The following is a 22697-nucleotide window of genomic DNA, read 5'->3' as shown; positions in this document are numbered from 1 at the left end:
AGAGTTCAGTGGGGTTGAACTGGTTTTGTGGGCCTGCGGTCGTAAAATCATGTGTCCCCTCCGGCCAATGGTGACTGTGGAGCTGGGCGCGGGGGTGATTTCACACCTATCTGTGAAACTGGGGGCATTGGGGAAAGGAGCCCAATAGTTTTACAGACAAAGAAACATGCGGTCTTCACCATGCGCTATTCACTGTATAGTGAAGCCCAACACTACTAACAATAGGAATTAAGCCCTCTGATAATCACACACAGTGTACCTAGGAAGTGACATATAACCCCTTTCCACACGAAAATTCAGAGCTGCGTTAATCACTTGGTGGCCAGTAATGACATTGCAGCTACAGCATGCCTGACTTGTGTAAATGTGCAGGGACCTTATCATAGCTAACTGCAGCTTTAATTGCTTGTTGTGATTGTATGCAAGTACTGGGTGAGTAGGAAATGTTTGGATGTGTGTTGTTGTCTTTCCAACTTTCTTTTTAGCCCCTACCTCGAGCTTTTGCAAGGTCGCCTTTGCCTTTGTGAATAATAATTGTTAATGAGTTGCCTGTTTTTAAATAAAGCTTAAATAAAATAAACTGCCTGTGTTGTACTAGCCTGTACTGTAAGAATAACTTGACCTCCTGGACAATAAAGTCTAAATCTAAACTAATAAATGTTCCAACCCTCACCTATGATTATAAGCTTTGTGTTGTGCCATCTAGACTACCTTGGCTAGCCTGCTGCCTCCGTGACCCAGCCCCAGATAAGTGGCAGAAAATGGATGGCTGGATTTGAAAGAATCCTAGTCCTAGTCAATGAACTATTCAAAGATTATTCGAACAGGAGCTGGAAAACTTTGCAGGGTAGAGGGATGTCAGAACTACCCTGCTGCCAGGGCATCCTACATACTTTAAGGGCTGGAGCGTAATAACAATAATGGTTATGATAATATAGACATTTCCCAAGAGGGTTCCCGAGCCTGCATCACTTGTGACTTGAGGCGCTGATTGACTGACAGAGCCAAGGTGGCTTTTCTCTGTTTCCAGACATTATGCTAAGCTACACTAATCACATTCTCAGTCTCAAGCTCTGAATTTAACTCCTTGACATAAGATTGATATTGAACCTCTCATTTTACTTTTGGCAGGAAAGTGAATGTTGAAAAATTCCTTTAAAAACTATTTCATGTTGGAATCATCTTTCAAGTGTAATGTTTGTGTCAGCATACCTCATCCATATCTACAACAGCTACCTTGTTACGTACATGCCCACCTTGTCAGTGGGTTAACTTGTTTTTTGAATATTTTGACATGCATCCCTGTTCTAAATTTTGATCCTTTACTATACAGGGGATCAGAGGAGATGACTGGTGATATCAATGACTCCATCGACTTTGTCCTTCTGAACTTTGCGGAAATGAACAAGTTATGGGTGCGAATGCAGCATCAGGGTCACAGCCGAGACCGAGAGAAGAGGGAAAAGGAGCGACAAGAACTTAGGATTCTAGTGGGCACCAACTTAGTTCGCCTCAGCCAGCTGGAGGGTGTCAACGTGGACAAGTACAAACAGGTGTGTGTTAGTTTGTGTCTGTTGTTTGTAATCAGATTTATTTAAAGAAAAGATTATTACAGTGTAATTTGTCTGCAGAGATAACTTTGTTCGGCACTAATTTCTTCCCCTTGCTTATTAGTGCTTAGTGATTTATTTGGGTTTATTGGTGAAAAGTCCACCTTGATTCGTGCACCACCTCAATAAATGAGGAAAAAGATTACATTTACATTACATGATTCAGTCTCGTTAAAATAACTAAATTATGAATTTGGTATTATGATTGATAACTTATTAAATAAAACCAAAGTTACCATATTGATAGCTAATTGAAGGATTTCAGAATTCTTGACAGAGTAGAGGTTGGCAGTATTCACTCTTGTACAATATTAAAGAAGACAGCATGTGGATTAAAACATAACGTCAGACAAAAATCAAGTGCAACTAGCCAACAACCAGTTGGTAGAGTGTGTGTGTGTGTAGGGGTGTGTTCGCAAAGGAATGTAACATGAAGGGCTCCAAAAGATGGGACAACCAAATGGTGACTTCCTACAAATAGCTGCCAGACCCCCTGGTGGGTCAGAGTTAGACAAAGGAAAGCCATGTGCTGTAGCTGTTAGCTTAACTTCGTCTCTTGTTTGAGGCCTATTTGTAAAACTGCTAGTGTGAGTGTGTAGGATAAAGATGCAAAATTAGGAAAGGATGGTTAGTTGCATACCATGTGTCTCCGTGAACAAACTAACATCAACTGAACTTTACAACTGCATAGTAAACTACAACACCTCACAATAATCTCAATGAACATTAATGTAAATCAAAACCAATACATTAATAATGTTAAACATTGCTTGGCCATGTGTATAGTGCCATGTGCCATGCTATGCTATATATGCCCAGTTAGTTTGTTACCCGTCTTCAAAAGGGAAGAAGAAGGGTTCTTCAGTGTGCTGCTTCCTTAGCCTGTTAATGAGCCAGGCTGGAAGACGGTTGTGGTTCTTTGTCTCCTTGCTGTCCTGGTTGCAGTCTGGAGGAATCTGGTTGCTCCTTTGTTCCCTGCTAACATAATAACATGGTAAAACTTACAGCTTTCAAGTCTGAAGTTGGGTCACAGGTGCTGATATTTAGCCATCCTTGAGATTGAAAAAGAGAGAGGATGGTTTTTTTCTAATAGGCTCAGGGTCTGTACGCACCCGAGGACACATTTATGTTGAAAAGACTTTAAAAAGTGCATTTTGCATAATATGTCCCTTTTGTGTTAGCTGCAGCTGCTGCCCGAGTTTTTTAAATTTATATTTACCTTGGCAGACACAAAACTTGTTGTTGTGTTTTCAAATTAGTTCCACAAGGCATGGGCTGTGGCTCAGAGCTAGAGTGGGTCGTTCGTCAATCAGAAGGTCGGTTGTTCGATCCCCAGCTCCTATGGGTCAGCATGTCGAAGTGTCCTTGGGCAAGACACTGGACCCCAACTGACCCCAAAAGAAGCCACTCTATAACCTTTAATGAAGAGAGAGCTGGTTATCTTTTTTTTAAAATACAAATGAATTTGATTAGATGATCGAATGATGACTGTCTCACTCAATCAAGTTACATGATGCTTGAGTGCTCAGAGTGCGTGTTGAGTGCAGTGTTATATATCAATCCATAGAGTGTTTGGTAAAAACCATCTCGAGAATATACTGAACTAGCTTTTTGAAGAAATGCTACTTAAACACTTTTCATTATGAAATCTTTCTCTAGAGCTTTTCAGATGCTTTACTCTTTGCCTTCATTGTGTCAAAATTCAAGGACTTACGTTTTAGTTGATTCTGTAGAGTTGTTGCTTTTCTCTCATTAGTGTCTTATTTCCTACATATGACATGTCCTGACACCTACTGTACAACAATTTAACTATTTGGGTAATTTGTCATCTGTCTGCTTTTCTTCTTTGATTTTCTCCACAGATTGTTCTCGCTGGAGTGCTGGAGCAGGTTGTGAACTGCAGAGACTCATTGGCTCAGGAGTATCTTATGGAGTGCATCATTCAGGTGATGATTCAGTGATTTAGTTTGTTGGATCAGTGATCGCACCAATACTGACCTTATTAAGTAGATCTATTATTGTCCCGTACTCAACATGTCTTAACATTGTTCAGTGAAATGCTTCGTTTTCCCCTCCAATTGTATTCGACAATAAAAACATACACAGTAAAATATGGACAACACAATGGAAAATGTGTGTAAAAAATGAAATAGGAAATATTAGATACAGTTCAAATATAGTTTCTTTGACTGTTACTGTGAAATTCACTGTCTCTTTCTATCACTTAGTCATTCACAGTAGGCTGCAGACTCGCTTTTAGTGTTTCACCAGTCTCTGGCCTCATGTTACTTTATGTAGAAATTATTCAACTGGCTGATATACATATTTTAAATTTGAGAATAACAGAGATACCATAAGTTGAGGTATCGGAACTGATATTGATGGAGAAAAGCTTTGTTTGGTACTCTCTATTAGACACACACTATACTTATTGTTTAAACCGTTACTTGAGTCAACAAGAAAAAGTAAGCATTACTGTCCTTAAGGGAAAATTTGTCTTAGGCACAGTGTTATGGTTTTTTGTTTTGAATAAAAAAAATCTCACAAAATGAGAAGCATTTTACCTGATGCTAGACAGTTTCATCACATAACAGAATCTTTAAGAGACTATACATTTGACATTTAACAGAAGAGCTGTAAGAATTAAAGTGCAAATATGCTAATCACTGAATTGCCTGTGTATTTAATGCACATTAAAAAGGCTTTGTAGGCTTTGTGTAACACCTGAATGATTTTCTAGTTTTTATTACTGGCTCATAGTTAGTTTTATGCGCCGAAGGAAAAGACCATCTGTTTTTGTGACATTTAGATGAAACCAAAATAGAATAGAACTTTTTGGTAAAACTCAACTTCGTGTCGTGTTTGGAGGAGAAAGAATGCTGAGTTGCATCCAAAGAACACCATACCTACTGTGAAGCATGGGGGTGGAAACATCATGCTTTGGGGCTGTTTTTCTGCAAAGGGACCAGGACGACTGATACGTGTAAAGGAAAGAATGAATGGGGCCATGTATCGTGAGATTTCGAGTGAAAATCTCCTTCCATCAGAAAGGGCATTGAAGATGAAAAGTGGCTGGGTCTTTCAGCATGACAATGATCCCAAACACACCGCCCAGGCAACGAAGGAGTGGCTTCGTAAGAAGCATTTCAAGGTCCTGGAGTGGCCTAGCCAGTCTCCAGATCTCAACCCCATAGAAAATCTTTGGAGGGAGTTGAAAGTCTGTGTTGCCCAGCGACAGCCCCAAAACCTCACTGCTCTAGAGGAGATCTGCATGGAGGAATGAGCCAAAATACCAGCAACAGTGTGTGAAAACCTTGTGAAGACTTACAGAAAACGTTTGACCTCTGTCATTGCCAACAAAGGTGATATAACAAAGTATTGAGATGAACTTTTGTTATTGACCAAATACTTATTTTCCACCATAATTTGCAAATAAATTCTTTAAAAATCCTACAATGTGATTTTCTGGATTTTTTTTTTCTAATTTTGTATCTCATAGTTGAGGTATACCTATGATGAAAATTACAGGCCTCTCTCATCTTTTTAAGTGGGAGAACTTGCACAATTGGTGGCTGACTAAATACTTTTTTGCCCCACTATATGTCTTGGGAACGCTTTGACCAAATTTGAGGTGGCTGTTAACCTGCTGGCAGGGATACATCTGACAATATCACTTCCTGTCGCCACAAAATTGACCTGTAGATATCTTTAGACCCAGACTGTCATCAAAACTCAAGCTTATACGAACTTTTCATCTATCAGGCTGACCAAGTTTCAAGTGAATCGGATCAACCCACTCGGACTAGTTTGTCAATTTATAACCCCTCCGAATCACCAAAAATGCATGAAAAATCCAATATTGCCAACTTCCTATTGGGTTTAGGTGATCGCTTCAAGAGACTTTTTTGTAGGTCTTGAAGACACATACATACATGTACACTGTTTCGGGTCAGTTTCTTTTGGGAGTTTATTGGTCGTTCTGAGATGTGATTTGTATTTGTTCGAGTCTCTCTCTCTCTCAGCTGGCTACCAGCTGGAGAGGTTAGTTGCTTAATCAGAACGATGGCAGGCTGTAGTAGTGTTCATCTGCAGTCAAAGTTTGTCACAGCTGGTCCTTATGACTGGGATGTGCTGTGCAGCCCCCACGGAGAGGACATCGACACTATGACCCACTGCATCACGGACTACATTAACTTCTGTGTGGAGAACACTGTACCCACCAGGAGAGTACGGTGCTTCTCCAATAACAAACCCTGGGTGACCTCAGAACTGAAGGCCCTGCTGAAGGAGAAGAAGAGGGTCTTCAGATCTGGGGACAAGGAGGAGCTGAGGAGGGTGCAGAAGGAGCTGAAGAAGAAGATCTGGGAGTGCAAGGCCAGCTACAGGACCAAGATGGAGAGCCACTTGCAGACTAACAATGTAAGGGCAGTCTGGAGAGGACTAAAGACCATCTCTGGTCACAGCAGAGGCCATGAGAGGGGGCTGGAAGGAGACCAGGAGAGGGCAAACGAGCTGAATCTGTTTTTCAACAGATTTGACTCTGCCCCCGCCCCTCCCCCCACTCATCAAAGCACGGACCATCCCAGCACTCTGACACCCCCCTCCCCCTACACCCCATGCCTCTCCATAACAGCTGACCAGGTGAGAAGTGAGCTGAGGAAGACCAAGGCGAGGAAGGCCGCAGGTCCTGATGGCATCAGCTCCAGACTGTTGAAGGACTGTGCAGACCAGCTCTGTCAGGTGCTCCTGCACATCTTCAACCTGAGCCTGAGTCTGGAGAGGGTACCAGCTCTGTGGAAGACTTCCTGCGTGGTTCCGGTTCCAAAGACAACGCACCCCAGGGAGCCCCACCACTTCAGACCTGTGGCCCTCACTTCTCACCTGATGAAGACCATGGAGAGGATCATCCTCAAAAACCTCCGCCCCCTGGTGAGCCCACATCTGGATCCACTGCAGTTTGCCTACCAACCGAGCACTGGAGTGGATGATGCAGTCATCTACCTGCTTCACAGATCCCTGACTCACCTGGAGAACACCGGCAGCACTGTGAGGGTCATGTTCTTTGACTTCTCCAGTGCATTCAACACCATCCAGCCGTCACTGCTCAGGGTGAAGCTGGAAAGAGCGGGAGTGGACTGTCACCTGGCTGCATGGACAACGGACTACCTCACCAACAGACCGCAGTACATGAGGCTCCAGGACTGTGTGTCTGACATGGTGGTCTGCAGCACAGGGACCCCACAGGGGACAGTACTCTCCCCCTTCCTCTTCACCCTGTACACCTCGGACTTCAGTTACAACTCTGGGAGCTGTCACCTCCAGAAGTTCTCCGATGACACAGCCATCGTAGGTTGTGTGTCAGAGGGGGACGAACAGGAGTACCGGGAGGTCGTCTCCAACTTCGTTGACTGGTGTGAGCTAAACCATCTTCAGCTCAACACCGCTTGACTTCCGCAGGAAGACATCCCAGACTGCACCGGTGAACATCCAGGGACTGGACATTGAGAGGGTGGAGACCCTCAAATACCTGGGTGTTCACCTCAACAACAAACTGGACTGGTCTCACAACACAGACGTCCTGTACAAGAAGGGCCAAAGTCGTCTCCACCTGCTGAGGAGACTGAGGTCCTTTGGAGTGTGCAGGACTCTGCTCAGGACTTTTTATGACTCTGTGGTGGCGTCTGCAGTCCTCTATGCAGTGGTCTGCTGGGGAGGAGGGAGCACGGAGAGGGACAGAAAGAGACTGAACAGACTGGTCAGGAGGGCCGCTTCTGTCCTGGACTGCTCCCTGGACTCCATAGAGGAGGTGGGTGAGAGGAGGGCACTAACAAAACTCAAGTCCATCATGGACAACCCCTCTCACCCCCTGCATGAGACTGTGGGGGCCCTCAGCAGCTCTTTCAGCAGCAGGCTGAGGCACCCACCCTGCAAGAAGGAACGCTACCGCAGGTCATTTCTCCCATCAGCCATCAGACTCTATAACAGCAGCATCACTGGCTGATGTTAATATACTGCCTACCATCCATGTCATTCCATTCCTGTCTAAAGTATAAATATCCTATGGTGTAAATATTTATTTCATTTCATCACAATCCATATATTTTATATTTATATTTATATTTATATTTGCTATTTTCTGTCTTTTCTATTGCTTTGTTTCTTTCACTCTCCCTGTTTATATTGTTGCTGCTGTAACAAGAAAATTTCCCCCTATGGGGGATAAAATAAAGAAGTCTAAGTCTAAGTCTAGGAGTTGAGCAAAAGTCAACTGGACTTGTTAAAGGTACTTGAAGACCTTTCAACTCCCATCCAAGAGGCTTCTTCACTTCTGAACTGAAGCAAGAGCACTTAAGTTTTATTAGACTGGAGCCCGTTTCTTCACTTCAGGCTTTGTGGAGTCAGAACCATCCATCCATCCATCCATTTTCAACCGCTTATCCGGGGTCGGGTCGCGGGGGCAGCAGTTTTAGCAGAGATGCCCAAACTTCCCGGGCCCCAGACACCTCCTCCAGCTCATCCGGTGGGACCCCGAGGCGTTCCCAGGCCAGCCGAGAGACATAGTCCCTCCAGCGTGTCCTGGGTCTTCCCCGGGGCCTCCTTCCGGTGGGACATGCCCGGAAAACCTCCCCAGGGACGCGTCCAGGAGGCATCCGAAACAGATGCCCGAGCCACCTCAGCTGGCTCCTCTCGATGTGGAGGAGCAGTGGCTCTACTCCGAGCCCCTCCCGGATGGCCGAACTCCTCACCCTATCTCTAAGGGTGAGTCCGGCCACCCTGCGGAGGAAACTCATTTCGGCCGCTTGTATCCGAGATCTTGTTCTTTCGGTCATGACCCAAAGTTCATGACCATAGGTGAGGGTAGGAACGTAGATCGACCGGTAAATCGAGAGCTTTGCCTTTTGGCTCAGCTCCCTCTTCACCACGACGGACCGATACAGCGACCGCATTACTGCAGACGCTGCACCGATCCGCCTGTCGATCTCACGCTCCATCCTTCCCCCACTCGTGAACAAGACCCCGAGATACTTGAACTCCTCCACTTGAGGCAAGGACTCTCCACCGACCCGGAGATGGCAAACCACCTTTTTCCGGTCGAGAACCATGGCCTCGGACTTGGAGGTGCTGATTCTCATCCCAGCCGTTTCGCACTCGGCTGCAAACCGCCCCAGTGCACACTGGAGGTCCCGGCCTGACGAAGCCAACATGACAACATCATCCGCAAAAAGCAGAGATGCTATCATGCGGTCCCCAAACCGGACCCCCTCCGGCCCCTGGCTGCGCCTAGAAATTCTGTCCATAAAAATAATGAACAGAACCGGTGACAAAGGGCAGCCCTGCCGGAGTCCAACATGCACCGGGAACAGGTCTGACTTACTGCCGGCAATGCGAACCAGACTCCTACTCCGGTCGTACAGGGACCGGACAGCCCTTAGCAAAGGGCCCCGGACCCCATACTCCCGAAGCACCCCCCACAAGATGCCACGAGGGACACGGTCGAATGCCTTCTCCAAGTCCACAAAGCACATGTGGACAGGTTGGGCAAACTCCCATGAACCCTCGAGCACCCGATGGAGAGTGTGGAGCTGGTCCAGTGTTCCGCGACCAGGACGGAACCCGCATTGTTCCTCCTGAATCCGAGGTTCGACTATCGGCCGTATCCTCCTCTCCAGTACCCTGGAATAAACTTTCCCGGGGAGGCTGAGGAGTGTGATCCCCCTATAGTTGGAACACATCCTCCGGTCCCCCTTCTTAAAAAGAGGGACCACCACCCCGGTCTGCCATTCCAGAGGCACTGTCCCCGACCGCCAGGCGATGTTACAGAGACGTGTCAACCAAGACAGTCCCTGTACATCCAGAGACTTGAGGTATTCAGGGCGGATCTCGTCCACCCCTGGTGCCTTGCCACCGAGGAGCTTTCTGACCACCTCGGCGACTTCGGCTTGGGTGATGAACGAGTCCACTTCTGAATCCCCAGCCTCTGCCTCCTCAATGGAAGACCTGGCGGTGGGATTGAGGAGATCCTCGAAGTATTCCTTCCACCGCCCGACGACATCCCCAGTCGAGGTCAACAGCTCCCCACCCTCACTGTAAACAGTGTTGGTGGGGTACTGCTTCCCCCTCCTGAGGCGCCGGACGGTTTGCCAGAATTTCCTCGAGGCCGACCGGTAGTCCTCCTCCATGGCCTCCCCGAACTCCTCCCAGGCCCGAGTTTTTGCCTCCACAACCGCCCGGGCTGCAGCACGCTTGGCCTGCCGGTACCTGTCAGCTGCCTCAGGAGTTCCACGAGCCAATAAGGCCCGGTAGGACTCCTTCTTCAGCTTGACGGCATCCCTTACTTCCAGTGTCCACCACCGGGTTCGGGGATTGCCGCCACGACAGGCACCAGAGACCTTACGGCCACAGCTCCGAGCGGCCGCGCCGACAATGGAGGTGGAGAACATGGTCCACTCGGACTCAATATCTCCAACCTCCCCCGGGATCTGTGAGAAGCTCTCCCGGAGGTGGGAGTTGAAAACCGCAGCGACAGCGGGTTCCGCCAGACGTTCCCAACAGACCCTCACGATACGCTTGGGCCTGCCGAGTCTCTCCGGCTTCCTCCCCTGCCAGCGGATCCAACTCACCACCAGGTGGTGATCAGTTGACAGCTCAGCCCCTCTCTTCACCCGAGTGTCCAGAACACACGGACGGAGGTCAGATGACACGACAACGAAGTCGATCATCGACCTCCGGCCTAGGACGTCCTGGTGCCACGTGCACCGATGGACGCCCTTGTGCTCGAACATGGTGTTCGTTATGGACAGTCTGTGACTAGCACAGAAGTCCAACAACAGAACACCACTCGGGTTCAGATCGGGGAGGCCGTTCCTCCCAATCACGCCTCTCCAGGTCTCACTGTCGCTGCCCACGTGGGCGTTGAAGTCCCCCAGTAGAACAATGGAGTCCCCAGTCGGCGCACCATCCAGCACCCCTCCCAGGGACTCCAAGAAGGCCGGGTACTCTGCACTGCTGTTCGGCCCATAGGCCGAGACCACAGTGAGAGACCTGTCCCCGACCCGAAGGCGCAGGGACGCGACCCTCTCGTTCACCGGGGTAAACTCCAACACATGGCGGCTGAGCTGTGGGGCTATAAGCAAGCCCACACCAGCCCGCCGCCGCACACCGCGGGCAACACCAGAGAAATGGAGAGTCCAGCCCCTCTCGAGGAGCTGGGTTCCAGAGCCCAAGCTGTGAGTGGAGGTGAGCCCGACTATATCTAGCCGGTACCTCTCAACCTCCCGCACAAGCTCCGGCTCCTTCCCCCCCAGCGAGGTGACATTCCATGTCCCTACAGCTAGAGGCTGTCTCCGAGGCCCAGGTCGTCGGGGCACTCCGCCTCGACTGCCACCCGTGCCACATAGCACCCGACCCCTACGGCTCCCTCTGCGGGTGGTGGACCCACAGGAGGTCGGACCCACGTCATCTATTCGGGCTGGGCCCGGCCGGGCCCCGTGGGCAAAGGCCCGGCCACCAGGCGCTCGCATGCGAGCCCCAGCCCCGGGCCTGGCTCCAGGGGGGGGCCCCGGCTGCGCCATACCGGGCGACGTCACGGTCCTTGGTTGTCTTCTCTTCATAGGGGTTTTTGAACTGCTCTTAGTCTGGCCCGTCACCTAGGACCTGTTTGCCTTGGGAGACCCTACCAGGGGCATAAAGCCCCAGACAACATAGCTCCTAAGGATCATACGAGCACTCAAACTCCCCCACCACGATAAGGTGGCAGCTCAAGGAGTCAGAACCATTGATGGTTAACCCACACCAGAGCAGCACTTAAAAGCTCGCAAGGTTGGTGGTGTGTTGGCCTTTAGCACTCGGAGACTGAGCTGGAAGTGTGGCTTCTGCCTGCTTCTGGTTTGTTACTTGGATGAAAGCCGGCAGATAATCTGATGGTGTACAGTGGTTGGATCAACTGTGTAGTATAGTATACTGTATCCGCACACTTACATCTCCTCCTTATCCTTCTGGGGTGTTTGCATTGCCAGCTGTGGTGTTTAGTGTTGCCGAACGCCATGTGCAGTGATAATTTCTGGGGCTGCATCTCATGATCCAGAGAACAATTTGTGTTGTCCTAAGTCACCCTAAAGATCCAATTTGCTAAATAGCCAGTGTTAGCTGTGGGGCAGTCTATCTCTTCTTCCTGTCACGTTGGACTGAGGGCAGACATGGACTGGCGGAAGGTATCACATTTCTGCCATCACCGTAAAAATGATGTATATTTGGAACTAAAGCAAACATGCCTTGTCTTTTTAGGTATTATGAACAATATATATTGAACTGAATGAGTTTAACAAGGTCAAATGTTCTCTACAGCTCAGCTCTCTACCGCACAGCTCTGCACTCAAACAAATGTGTCTTGTTCCATAAGGTTTTCCCAGATGAGTTCCACCTTCAGACCCTGAACCCGTTCCTGCGTTCCTGTGCTGAGCTCCATCAACATGTCAATGTCAAGAACATCATCATTGCCCTCATTGACAGGTACAGTTGTTTTCACAGTAAATTAACAAAGCTGTAAATAGTTTTTTGGTTTGACATTTGGCTGTATTAGCAATACTGTCATTTGCATAAAGCTTTTGACAAAGCCAGATTAAAGCTGAAATTGGCCTTGTATGTTTGGTCATAATAGCCTTTCAGCGTATTGTAATTCAATTGGTCTTTAAGAAAACTATACTTCTGCACCTCCTCTTAGCTCTGTTTTCAAGCTCTTCAAGAAAAACATGCCCCTGACATGACTTTGGCCAAAGGTCCTGTGTACATAAATGTATCATGAAAGCAGGCAATGAGTGACTATGTTGAGCCTGTTAACTGTAGGATGTGGCTATTTCCAGTTCATGTTTATGTAGCTATAGCTAGCTCACATTAGAGCCTTGAATCAAAGTTTAACGTCTCAAAGGGCTTTACAGAACCACACCTTTGCAAACAATATAGGGTGCTAATTCTCATAGAAGTGCTCAGATACAGTGTAACAGCAGTGGGATCACAAACAGCCCATGCTCATCTCGTGGGAGGGGCTTAGGACAGAAAGCGAATAGCTGCTGGAGGAGAGCTGTTGGAGTCCTTTAATTTAAGCAGTTTGTGAAATGCACTGTGTAATATTCAGTCTTTGTTCAAAGTGCGTCAGAGGGGTGTCAGCAGTTTATGATGGTGTTGTATTGCATTGTGGTTAAAGGTGCTTCTCATAATTTTGTCCATCCCATTTACATCCACAGTGAAGCGCTCAATTTTCAGTTTATATAAGATATGCTGTCTAGTGACCATCTCAAGAGCTCTTATGTGAACCATAAGGTGCTGTTTCTCATACGTGATAATTTGTTTGGAGATAGACTTGAAAGATGCACAGTATCTGTCTTCAGCCTTGAGAATGAGGATTCTCTCCCAGTATGTGTTGAGTCCTTTGCAAACAGTTGTCCAACACAATTCTCAGTTGTATGCTCATTATTTTTCATGCTGCATGCTGTCCACATTGCTGACACCTGACTTCTGTATTTATTTTATTGTTTAGACTTGCGCTGTTTGCTCATCGAGAAGATGGCCCTGGCATTCCAGCTGAGATTAAACTGTTTGACATCTTCTCTCAACAAGTGGCCACTGTCATTCAAGTAGGTTACAGTAGGTTTATCAAGTTTATAAGACCATTTAATCAATGTGTACACACTCAATTGACACAAAACTATTTCTCAGTGTGAGGTCAAGTGATTTTAATGACATGCATTGATCAGTCATTTTAATTCCATCAAGAGAGTAATTTATTGTTACTCTCCCTACTCCACTTTGTTGGATTCCATGACTCCCTTTGTTGTAGAAGTCGCAGCAGCAATCTGACAAGATTGCACCATTTATTTTACTATGTATAACATAAAATTGTGAAATTAAGTTCTATCATATTTAGTGTGCCAAGTGTACAGCACAGGCACACTAGTATTCATATTATTATTATACACTCTGTTATTCATAACACTTATTTATGCTCAAAACCATTCACAACATACAGTACCAGTCAAAGGTTTGGACATGCCTTCTCTCTGCAGCAGAGTTACCTGTGGGGTCAATGTGCTGTTGAAAAGCAAATGATGGTCCCACTAAGCGCAAGCCAGATGAGATGGGATGGCATGTTGCTGTAGACTGCTGTGGTACCAGTACGGGCTAAGTGTGCCTCTGCAGCAGAGGTAGCTCTGGTGCAAAATACAACTTTGACTGATGATGTCAGTATTTTAGAAGAATCTCTAATTCTAAAAGATATTCTTACCTTTTTTGTTTACTACACAATTCCATATATATTCCTTCAGTTTTGATGTCTTCAACATTAATGTAATATATGAATAAATCTACTACGTAGAAAGTAATGTAAGATATAGTTAAACCATTGAATGCGTGTCCAAACTTTTGACTGGAACTGTATTGTGTTATTCTATGTCCATTATTCTTTATTGGTGTGAAAACCAAGTCAGCATTCAAAACTTTTATTTATTGGTGTGAATCCTGAAAGCATTCGTAATATGTATGACTTGGAAGGAAAGGGAAGAAGTATAGATGATAATAATGTAATCCATGTGTTGGTATGTGATGACCTTGTGTGCTGATTGTAGTCCTTGTCTCTCTTTATTGCAATCTGTATACTTGATTGGATGGATCTTGTGCTGACTGGTTCCTTATTTTGTTCTGTTATTTAAAATCTAATAAAATATTGTTCAGAGAAAAGTCCAGTATGCCTGTAGAGGACAGTACATCTCATACAGAAGCCCTGGGGGTGTCAGAATTTGACACCCTGGCATGAGATTCTTTGAATATTAACACACACAGACAGAAGCAATCCATTAGACATTTACAATGCAGAGGAGCTGATTTAGAGGTTTACATGTCGTATGAGAGAACTATTATAAGTTGAGCTGTCGGCAGACCTGCAGATTGTGTTGAACTTGAATTGCAACGCCTGCCGGTTGGTCCACTTTGAACGTTGTGCAACATTGGGGAGTGTCCACGGTGCTGACACATTGATCTGGACAGATCACCACGCAAAGCGGAGCTGAGCATAAGAGACACCCGTTAAAGGACTTTTGTCAATTCACTTTTTTTTTTTTAAACGATCGCCATCATGTTCATGTTTTTCTTATTTGTTGTGCTTGCTGTACAGCTCAATGTTGATGATATTTCCATTTATTTTTCTCTGATTCTCCATATTATTGCTGCAAATGAGAAATTATCAGACATATTCATTAGACAATGGGAGATGGTTAACGTTGTATCATGTAAAGCGCTTTGAGTAGTCGAAATAACTAGAAAGGCGCTATACAAATACAGACCATTTACCATTTATCCTAGCAACACACACTGCTTGGCAACAGCCATTGTGGCATGGACATTCACATGAATGCTCATTATTAAGACCATCGTTTGACCATTGCATAGTTAAGACTAGGCTTAAGTTTGGATGGTGCAACCAACTTGAAATCCTTTCTTAAGACTGGTCTGGTGGTAAAGATCAGTTGATGCAACTAGCCCCAGGAGTTTATCCACCCTTGTCTTTTTTCCCTGCTATGTATTTGGGATTGACATTTGAATACCAGTTTTAATTTGAGGAAATCTAATAGTTGTTTTTAAATGAACTAAACTCTCATCTAAGGGCATTGTCACACCAAAAATGCAAAAAAGAAAATGCTGACTTACTGCTCTAGGTTGCTTTTTAGGGCTGATAGAGACCTTGTGTGTCAATCTTAGACTGAGGAACAGGAGGCAGAGTCCTTTCACAAGTCTGACTGATTGGATACAGTGTTCACTGTTCTACAAACCTGCTGTTGATACTGAAGTGTTAACTACTAAAGCACACTACAGCACATTTCCTGTTGCTTCTCTTTCACATTAAAGGCATTCCATTGACAAAACATTCATTGGCATCTATTGTGAATTAGCCATGGGAAATGCCACCTGTTTGTGACCAACATTAGTGTTAGTTACTATTACAAAAATTATAAAAGAAAATATAACAAATTTAAACAATAAGATATTTTGGCCAACTTTTATAGGTTTATCAGCTTGAATGATCTCAGGGAGGAAGATAAACATGGTAAGGCTGTTTTTATAGTTTTATGCAAAACTAATTGTGTTGTGCAGCATCAGAACTTGCTCAGTGCAAGTATCACAGACATGCATATATAAGCCAATAGCTATTTTATGCCTAGCAGGCTCTATGTCTTTCACTAAAATATACTCTGTCATGATACAAATAAAACAAGTGTCAGTAAATTGTCATTCTGGTGGCTATACCTTGGAGCGACTTCTGCAATCCTCCCCCAGAATTTGACAGGAAATGAGTTAGAAACATAAAGCCTGCAGCAGAAAGAGGTTAAACATGCAGAATAGATATTGAGTGAAGATATTGCTTTGTCATTTTTAAGACAACAGTACATTTTCAACTTTGATTGATGTCCACTGCTTACAATATGATAGTTCAGCAAAACAGTCTTACTAGGACATCCCTCCCAAACTATGGTGACTCTAAGTTTCAACTGAAAATTGCTTTGATTGTGTTAATTTTTTTCATTCTATGATTCCTCCTTCAGTCTCGCCAGGACATGCCCTCAGAGGATGTGGTCTCTCTTCAGGTCTCTCTAATCAATTTGGCCATGAAATGCTACCCTGAACGTGTTGACTATGTGGATAAGGTCCTGGAAGGCACTGTGGAGATATTCAACAAGCTTAACTTGGAACAGTAAGTCCCTGGCACACTTTAGATACATTTCAGAATTTTATTTGGTCTGTGCTCAGTGGTCATTGGATGCCTGCAATATTATGAAATCTTATCGGTTTTCATAGGAGTAAAGCTAAGAATTACTGGAGGTTTGACTATATTTCGATTTTTTTTCCAATAAATGCTCCAAGCTGTCAGGCCTAAGATGTGTCAGCAGTTTCATAAACTAATAGTTATTTTAAAACCTAAAACTAATTCTCACTTTTGTCATGAGGAAATTTTCATGACAATAAGAGAGAGGAGATGGGATAACAAACAACAAGAACACAGAAACAGGATAGAACAGAGATAGTAATCGGCGATTTTCTCTTTGCCTACACTTTCCCCCTTCACCCTTTCCATTCCTTTCCCTCCTGTAGCATAGCGACCAGCAGTGCAGTGTCAAAGGAGCTTACCCGACTGTTGAAGATCCCAGTGGATACCTATAACAACATCCTGACGGTGCTGCAGCTTAAGCACTTCCCACCACTTTTTGAGTACTTTGACTACGAATCTCGCAAGAACATGAGTTGCTATGTGCTGAGCAACACACTGGACTACAACACCACCATTGTGGCACAAGAACAGGTCGGATTCCTAACCTACCACTTTAGGACAATGATCCCAATATTTACATGTTGGCTTTTTGACAAAAGTTGAAGTGAGCATAGCCCCAACTCTGTCACCAGACAGAACATTGTTAATCGTCAACTTTCCAAAACCCTGATTATGCTCACTTCCAACACATTAAATGCATTTATTTCCACAGTGTCTGTGCCTAGCAATTACACAAGTATGTGTGGATAAGGCTAGTCAAGTAAAATAATTGTGCAAGGTGAGGAAGAGATCATAGTTACAGTTGGAAGGGTTAGGATTACAAACCAACATTAATTGTTGGTGCTTAAAATTGGCAGTAGGTGTAAATTTTAGAGGTGCACGTCAGCTATGTGAGTAGGGTCCCTAGTTTTGACGTATTCTTAATGTAGAACTATAAATCCTACAAAGCCTTATATATTTCATTAAATGAGAGGAAACGCATGTAGTGGTGCCCAATCAAAACCTGCCTATGTAAACTGGAAGTCATTGCAACCTCACAAGTTATAACATGTTGCAAAAATAATTGTTCTTTTAGAATGTTAGGAGTTGTATTCAACTTACCTCACTGTCCTTTGTAAATGTGAGGACCGTATACCTCTAATTTTATTTATATGTGCGTACAATATAAATGTATTTGAGTTTCTGTTATTCATTCAGGGATATCTCCAATTACACAAACCTAACAACTATTTGTTTATTTAGTCTTTTTAGGTAATGTTTTATTGTGGTTTTGAGTGAAATTTAATTATGTAGTGCTTTATTAAATTGTCTTTGACTTTTGTTAAAAATCAACACTTTGTTGTTGGGTGTGGCCAAAAGTTATAAGTAAAAATGTTGCACAGAATGCACCAGCAGGTTCAAGGTACCAACCACAAAAATAGTGTAAAACATCTGATCACATCAGATCATATTGTTTCATCATGGTGCCTTACTGGTCTGTAGGCCCAGGGGTTCATGTCAACAATGGTATTGTTTATACTCTTCATGTCAAACATGTCAGATATTACTAAACTAGTTTTTATGAGTTCTCTCTCTCTTCTCTCTCTCCCTCTCTTGTTTCTGTAGGTGGACGCCATCTTGAATTTGGTATCCACATTGATACAGGACCAGCCAGACCAACCAGCTGATGATCCTGACCCTGAGGACTTTGCAGAGGAGCAGAGCCTTGTGGGTCGTTTCATCCATCTGCTCCACTCTGAAGATCCTGATCAACAGTATCTTGTGGGTCCTTTCCTCAACATTAAAGGAGCGTATCAGTGATTTTGCGCATTTATCTCATTTACTAAATATACTCCATACTAAATTGCTACTGCTGTCCTTAATATTACTTTTGACTTTTTTGGAAATTATATTGTAGTGTTTAAATTTTTAAAGTATTTTCCCACCTTGGCCAATTCAAACTAGACGTGTACTGTGATGGACAAGTAGGCCACAATGTTTTTGTTTATTGTTCATTGAAGTTAACATATAGATTTTCTGTCAGATTCTGAACACAGCTCGGAAACACTTTGGTGCGGGAGGAAACCAAAGGATTCGCTACACACTTCCTCCTCTGGTGTTCGCTGCCTACCAGCTGGCCTTCAGATACAAGGAAAACTCCTCACTGGTGTGCAAACACCTTTTTACTACATTTCACATTCCACATTTGTAGTTTTGTCTATCCTATTATAAGATTATCTCAATTTTGTCTCTCGTCAGGATGACAAGTGGGAAAAGAAGTGTCAGAAGATTTTTTCCTTTGCCCACCAGACCATCAGTGCACTTATCAAGGCTGAGCTTGCTGAGCTGCCTCTTCGACTCTTCCTTCAGGGGGCACTAGCTGCAGGCGAGATTGGCTTTGAGAACCACGAGACTGTAGCTTATGAATTCATGTCACAGGTAGAATGTTTTAAAAAATTTCAGTCCTTTGAATCTCTTACGCATTCAAGCTTACACTGTATCTACACAGTGTACACATGAGTTTCATTCAATTCAATTTACTGTTCAAATTTAAAAGACAGAGACAGGTAGACTCGCAAACTTAAAATGTATGAGAGAAATGTCTTTAAACATACATTTGTGCCTTTTGAAGGCTCAAGTCCAAAGAGTGCAGGCACTTAGGCAGTTTCTGAGAATTTGTGAGTATTTTGTGTTGAGTATTTTGATAGCAGTGATGCTGAAATTGCGTGGCAAATCAAGCCTGAAAAACTGCCGCTTTCAAATCCTTTGTTCTCTCCCTCCTTGCTCACCAACCCTACCTTTCCCATTTCTTCTCTTGATTCTCCATACACCCCCCACCAGGCTTTCTCTCTGTATGAGGATGAAATTAGCGACTCCAAAGCCCAGCTTGCTGCCATCACACTGATCATTGGTAGCTTTGAGCGAATGCGATGTTTCAGTGAGGAAAACCATGAGCCACTGAGGACTCAGTGTGCGCTGGCTGCTTCCAAACTGCTGAAAAAGCCTGACCAGTGCCGAGCCGTCAGTATCTGCGCCCATCTCTTTTGGTCGGGTCGCAGCACTGACAAAAATGGTGAAGAGGTGTGTTGGAGTTGTTTTGCTTTGGTTTTTTTTGCATTTCAAACGTATTTACATCTGGAAAAATATTTCTATCAGAGAAGTAAATGTGCTGTGAGTACAAGTAATATCACCAGTGTACTCATTATGAGTGAAAGTGTGTTAGTTTAATGGTGTCTACACCAGATTTGAGCTTGCAAGCTATTGCAGGAACATTAAAGGAGTAAACACAGTTGTACTAAAAAACTATGTACAGGTGGAAGATGGACAATATAAACATTTTCAGTTCAGTTGTCCATCTTAAGCACACTGAATCCCATTGTGATGCTGCTTTTTTCATTTTAGACCCCCTAACAATACATTTTCTAGTAACACCAGATTATGTAGTAACTCAGAAAAAACGTAATTATTATTAACTAGCCGCAATAGAACTTACCCTCCAATATGCCCTACATTTAAAACAGGCAATACCTTACATGTTAGACACACGTATACGAACTCGTACACGAACTCTTCAACACTTGAAAATGCTTTAACTAAGAAAATTTTTATCTCTTTGGTCTTGAGGAAAAAAAGAGAAAAAAAAATTTCATTTACATTTTGTTGATTTTTAATAATGATCTGATTTAGTTACAGACACAACAATGAACTTTTCGATATTAACAATTTTATAGTATTTGTCTAGTAGGTTTTCTGCTCATTGTACTGACACAATTACTGATGTTGCATCTCTAGATCCGTGATGGTAAACGGGTGATGGAGTGTCTAAAGAAAGCTCTGAAGATTGCCAACCAGTGCATGGACCCATCGCTGCAAGTCCAGCTTTTCATTGAAATCCTCAACAGATACGTCTGCTTCTATGAGAGGGAAAATGATGCGGTAGGACACCACAAATTATTTAATGGTTAAGACACCTGTTCCAAGCTGTACTGTGAGCTGCTGTCAGTTTGTCAGCCTGCTTTTAAGTAATCAGGTTACTGTTGTCACTGTGATAATAGTAAATGCATGTGTGTCCTTGTCCACAATACAAATAAAATGGGGAGCCACTAAATACATTGTTCCTAGGGGCCAAAACCACCAGAAGGTACCTTTACACTGCTTCTGCAGATGGTGATTTTTACAGCTTACTGACTGATTGTAAAATTTTGTCATTTTCATGGCTTCAAATGAGTATGGCACATCATTGTTGAACTGTGAAAACACAGACAGTTGCCTTCATATGATGTGAATGCAGTTCATAAAAGCTTTGTAAAAATCACATTTACACTGTCCCTTCTCCAACGGTCAAGGTGACTGTACAGGTATTAAACCAGCTGATTCAGAAGATCAGGGAAGATCTTCCCAGCCTGGAGGCGAGTGAGGAAACTGAGCAGATCAACAAACACTTCCACAACACACTGGAGCATCTTCGCCTACAGAGAGAATCCCCTGAGTCTGAGGGCCCCGCCTATGAGGGCCTGGTCCTTTAAAACTACTGCAGGTTGAAAGGACATGATGCCCATTCATAGATGTTTCACAATATTATGAATATACAACTGCACACACACAAACTGCCCATCCTGTAGGCCAGGAATAAAAATAACTGTCATGAAGAGCTTAACAAACTCATTCCTTCCATTATTCTTATTTTCTGTGTCATTTCCTCCTCACTGTCCCTTACTAGCAGAATTGTTTTCAGCAACAGGTTGGAGGTGTAACATCTTAAGAACCATGTGCCAGCAACACTGCCTTTAGCTTCAGTGCGCACTTGTGGCAAGTCTTAGGCACCATTCCTTTGTGAAATTGTACTTGACCAATTTGTCTTTAACTTGCATCATTTTAATTTCGATAGTAGACTTACTAGCTATTGTAGGTGTATCCAATAAGCCATCAACCCCTCACTTGATGTCATCTTTCCATATTGAGTGAATGTATTAGTGTATAAAGGCTACAGAATCAAGTATTGTTGTTACAGCTGTGTTGCATATAAGCTAGGCTATATCCCTGAAAAATTTATAATTCTGCTGATCTTTTGGGACTCCCAATCTGAAGACCAGACAAATTGATGCACATACAAACTTTGGCCCCACAGGAATGATACATTGTTAAAAACTATTTAATATTTTAGAACGGAGTGTCTTTTCATCTTGTCAGACTGACCGTGGGAACTTTCAATCAACTTTCAATTCAGTTAATTCAGTTCAGCTAATTCTGTAATATTCTGCATGACCCCTAATCCACCCCAGCTGGACTGTAAAGAAATTACAAATAGCCTCGGAAATCTATTAATTTGTAGGTAGGAAAACTGTTATAGATAAAGATCCTACCCTCTCACTCTTGAGCAAAACTTCATCAGATGTGTCTTACTGTCTCTCTATGGATTCCACACTTCCTGTATTTGTTTATATCTGGACTTCTTACGAGTGTATTGACATCTTCAGAATTGTAGCATGTGTTTGCATGCTAATATTAGTGTGCTTCTACCATAAGGGCTGGTTTTTAGTTTACTCTATATGGATCTCAGTCTTTCAGTCTGAGTCTTTCATTGTTTTGTCAGTCAATAAAATGCTGTTGCTTGGTAACATTGTCCTTTCGGATTTCTATTGTGTGGTGGTGGAGGAGGGGGGAGGGCAGCGATTCCTCAGGATTGCATGGTAGTTGCCATACTGAGTATGTAATGACTTACAGGTTTGTGTTAAAGATTTTGGAATCTGACAGTGTCTCTTGATGTTGTCTTTCTTAGGTATTAGTGTTGTCCAATTTCTCTTCCCCTTTGAATCTGTATGTAAACCCAGGTGTAAATCAGATAAAGAAAAAAGACGATTAGTTTTGGAATTATCATGGTCATTTGCTTAAATAAAATTGAAATTAACAATACACAATTGCATTTTGTTAATTTTACACACAGTATATGAATATAATAAAATCTTTTCATTATTAATATATTGAGTGACTGTCATATTATGGTTTTGTTTGTATGTGTTTCTTGAATTATACTGGCATCAGACTTTGCACTTAGCATAGGAATTCAAAAATCCTGGACCAGTCCGTGTCCATGTTTTTTTTTTTATGACCACATTTGTTACATAGCACCGATGTAACAATAAATCTGTGTTGTCAAGTCAATAAATAGATAAACATAATAAATAGTTAAAAGCTAGGTTATCTATCACATAAATTTTACATTTCATCCAGTTTTCTACCAAAGCATATATCAATTGTGATTCTCACAATTTCTCAAACTTAGTACATAATGTAGA

General features: G+C 43.6%; 1 protein-coding gene across 2 annotated transcripts in view; it reads left to right on the top strand.

The window, feature by feature from the left end:
• Positions 1 to 22339, top strand: part of vps35 (VPS35 retromer complex component) — a 46364-nt gene extending 24025 nt beyond the window's left edge. Inside the window, exons 6-17 of one of the 2 annotated variants that reach the window (XM_070856360.1) lie at positions 1334 to 1553; positions 3473 to 3556; positions 12010 to 12119; positions 13144 to 13240; positions 16199 to 16347; positions 16746 to 16953; positions 18028 to 18183; positions 18446 to 18568; positions 18661 to 18840; positions 19243 to 19482; positions 20194 to 20337; positions 20760 to 22339. In XM_070856360.1, coding sequence (XP_070712461.1) covers positions 1334 to 1553; positions 3473 to 3556; positions 12010 to 12119; positions 13144 to 13240; positions 16199 to 16347; positions 16746 to 16953; positions 18028 to 18183; positions 18446 to 18568; positions 18661 to 18840; positions 19243 to 19482; positions 20194 to 20337; positions 20760 to 20927 — 1879 coding nt within the window. In that variant the 3' untranslated portion in view covers positions 20928 to 22339. Of the gene's footprint in view, positions 1 to 1333; positions 1554 to 3472; positions 3557 to 12009; positions 12120 to 13143; positions 13241 to 16198; positions 16348 to 16745; positions 16954 to 18027; positions 18184 to 18445; positions 18569 to 18660; positions 18841 to 19242; positions 19483 to 20193; positions 20338 to 20747 lie in introns of both variants that reach the window. The other variant, XM_070856352.1, reaches the window with a different exon arrangement.
• Positions 22340 to 22697: the final 358 nt, after the last annotated feature.

Source organism: Pempheris klunzingeri, chromosome 1 (genome assembly GCF_042242105.1).
Source record: "Pempheris klunzingeri isolate RE-2024b chromosome 1, fPemKlu1.hap1, whole genome shotgun sequence".
Lineage (NCBI taxonomy): Eukaryota > Metazoa > Chordata > Actinopteri > Acropomatiformes > Pempheridae > Pempheris > Pempheris klunzingeri.
Note: the sequence above shows the minus strand (reverse complement) of the source record. Positions and strands in the feature narration are given on the sequence as shown.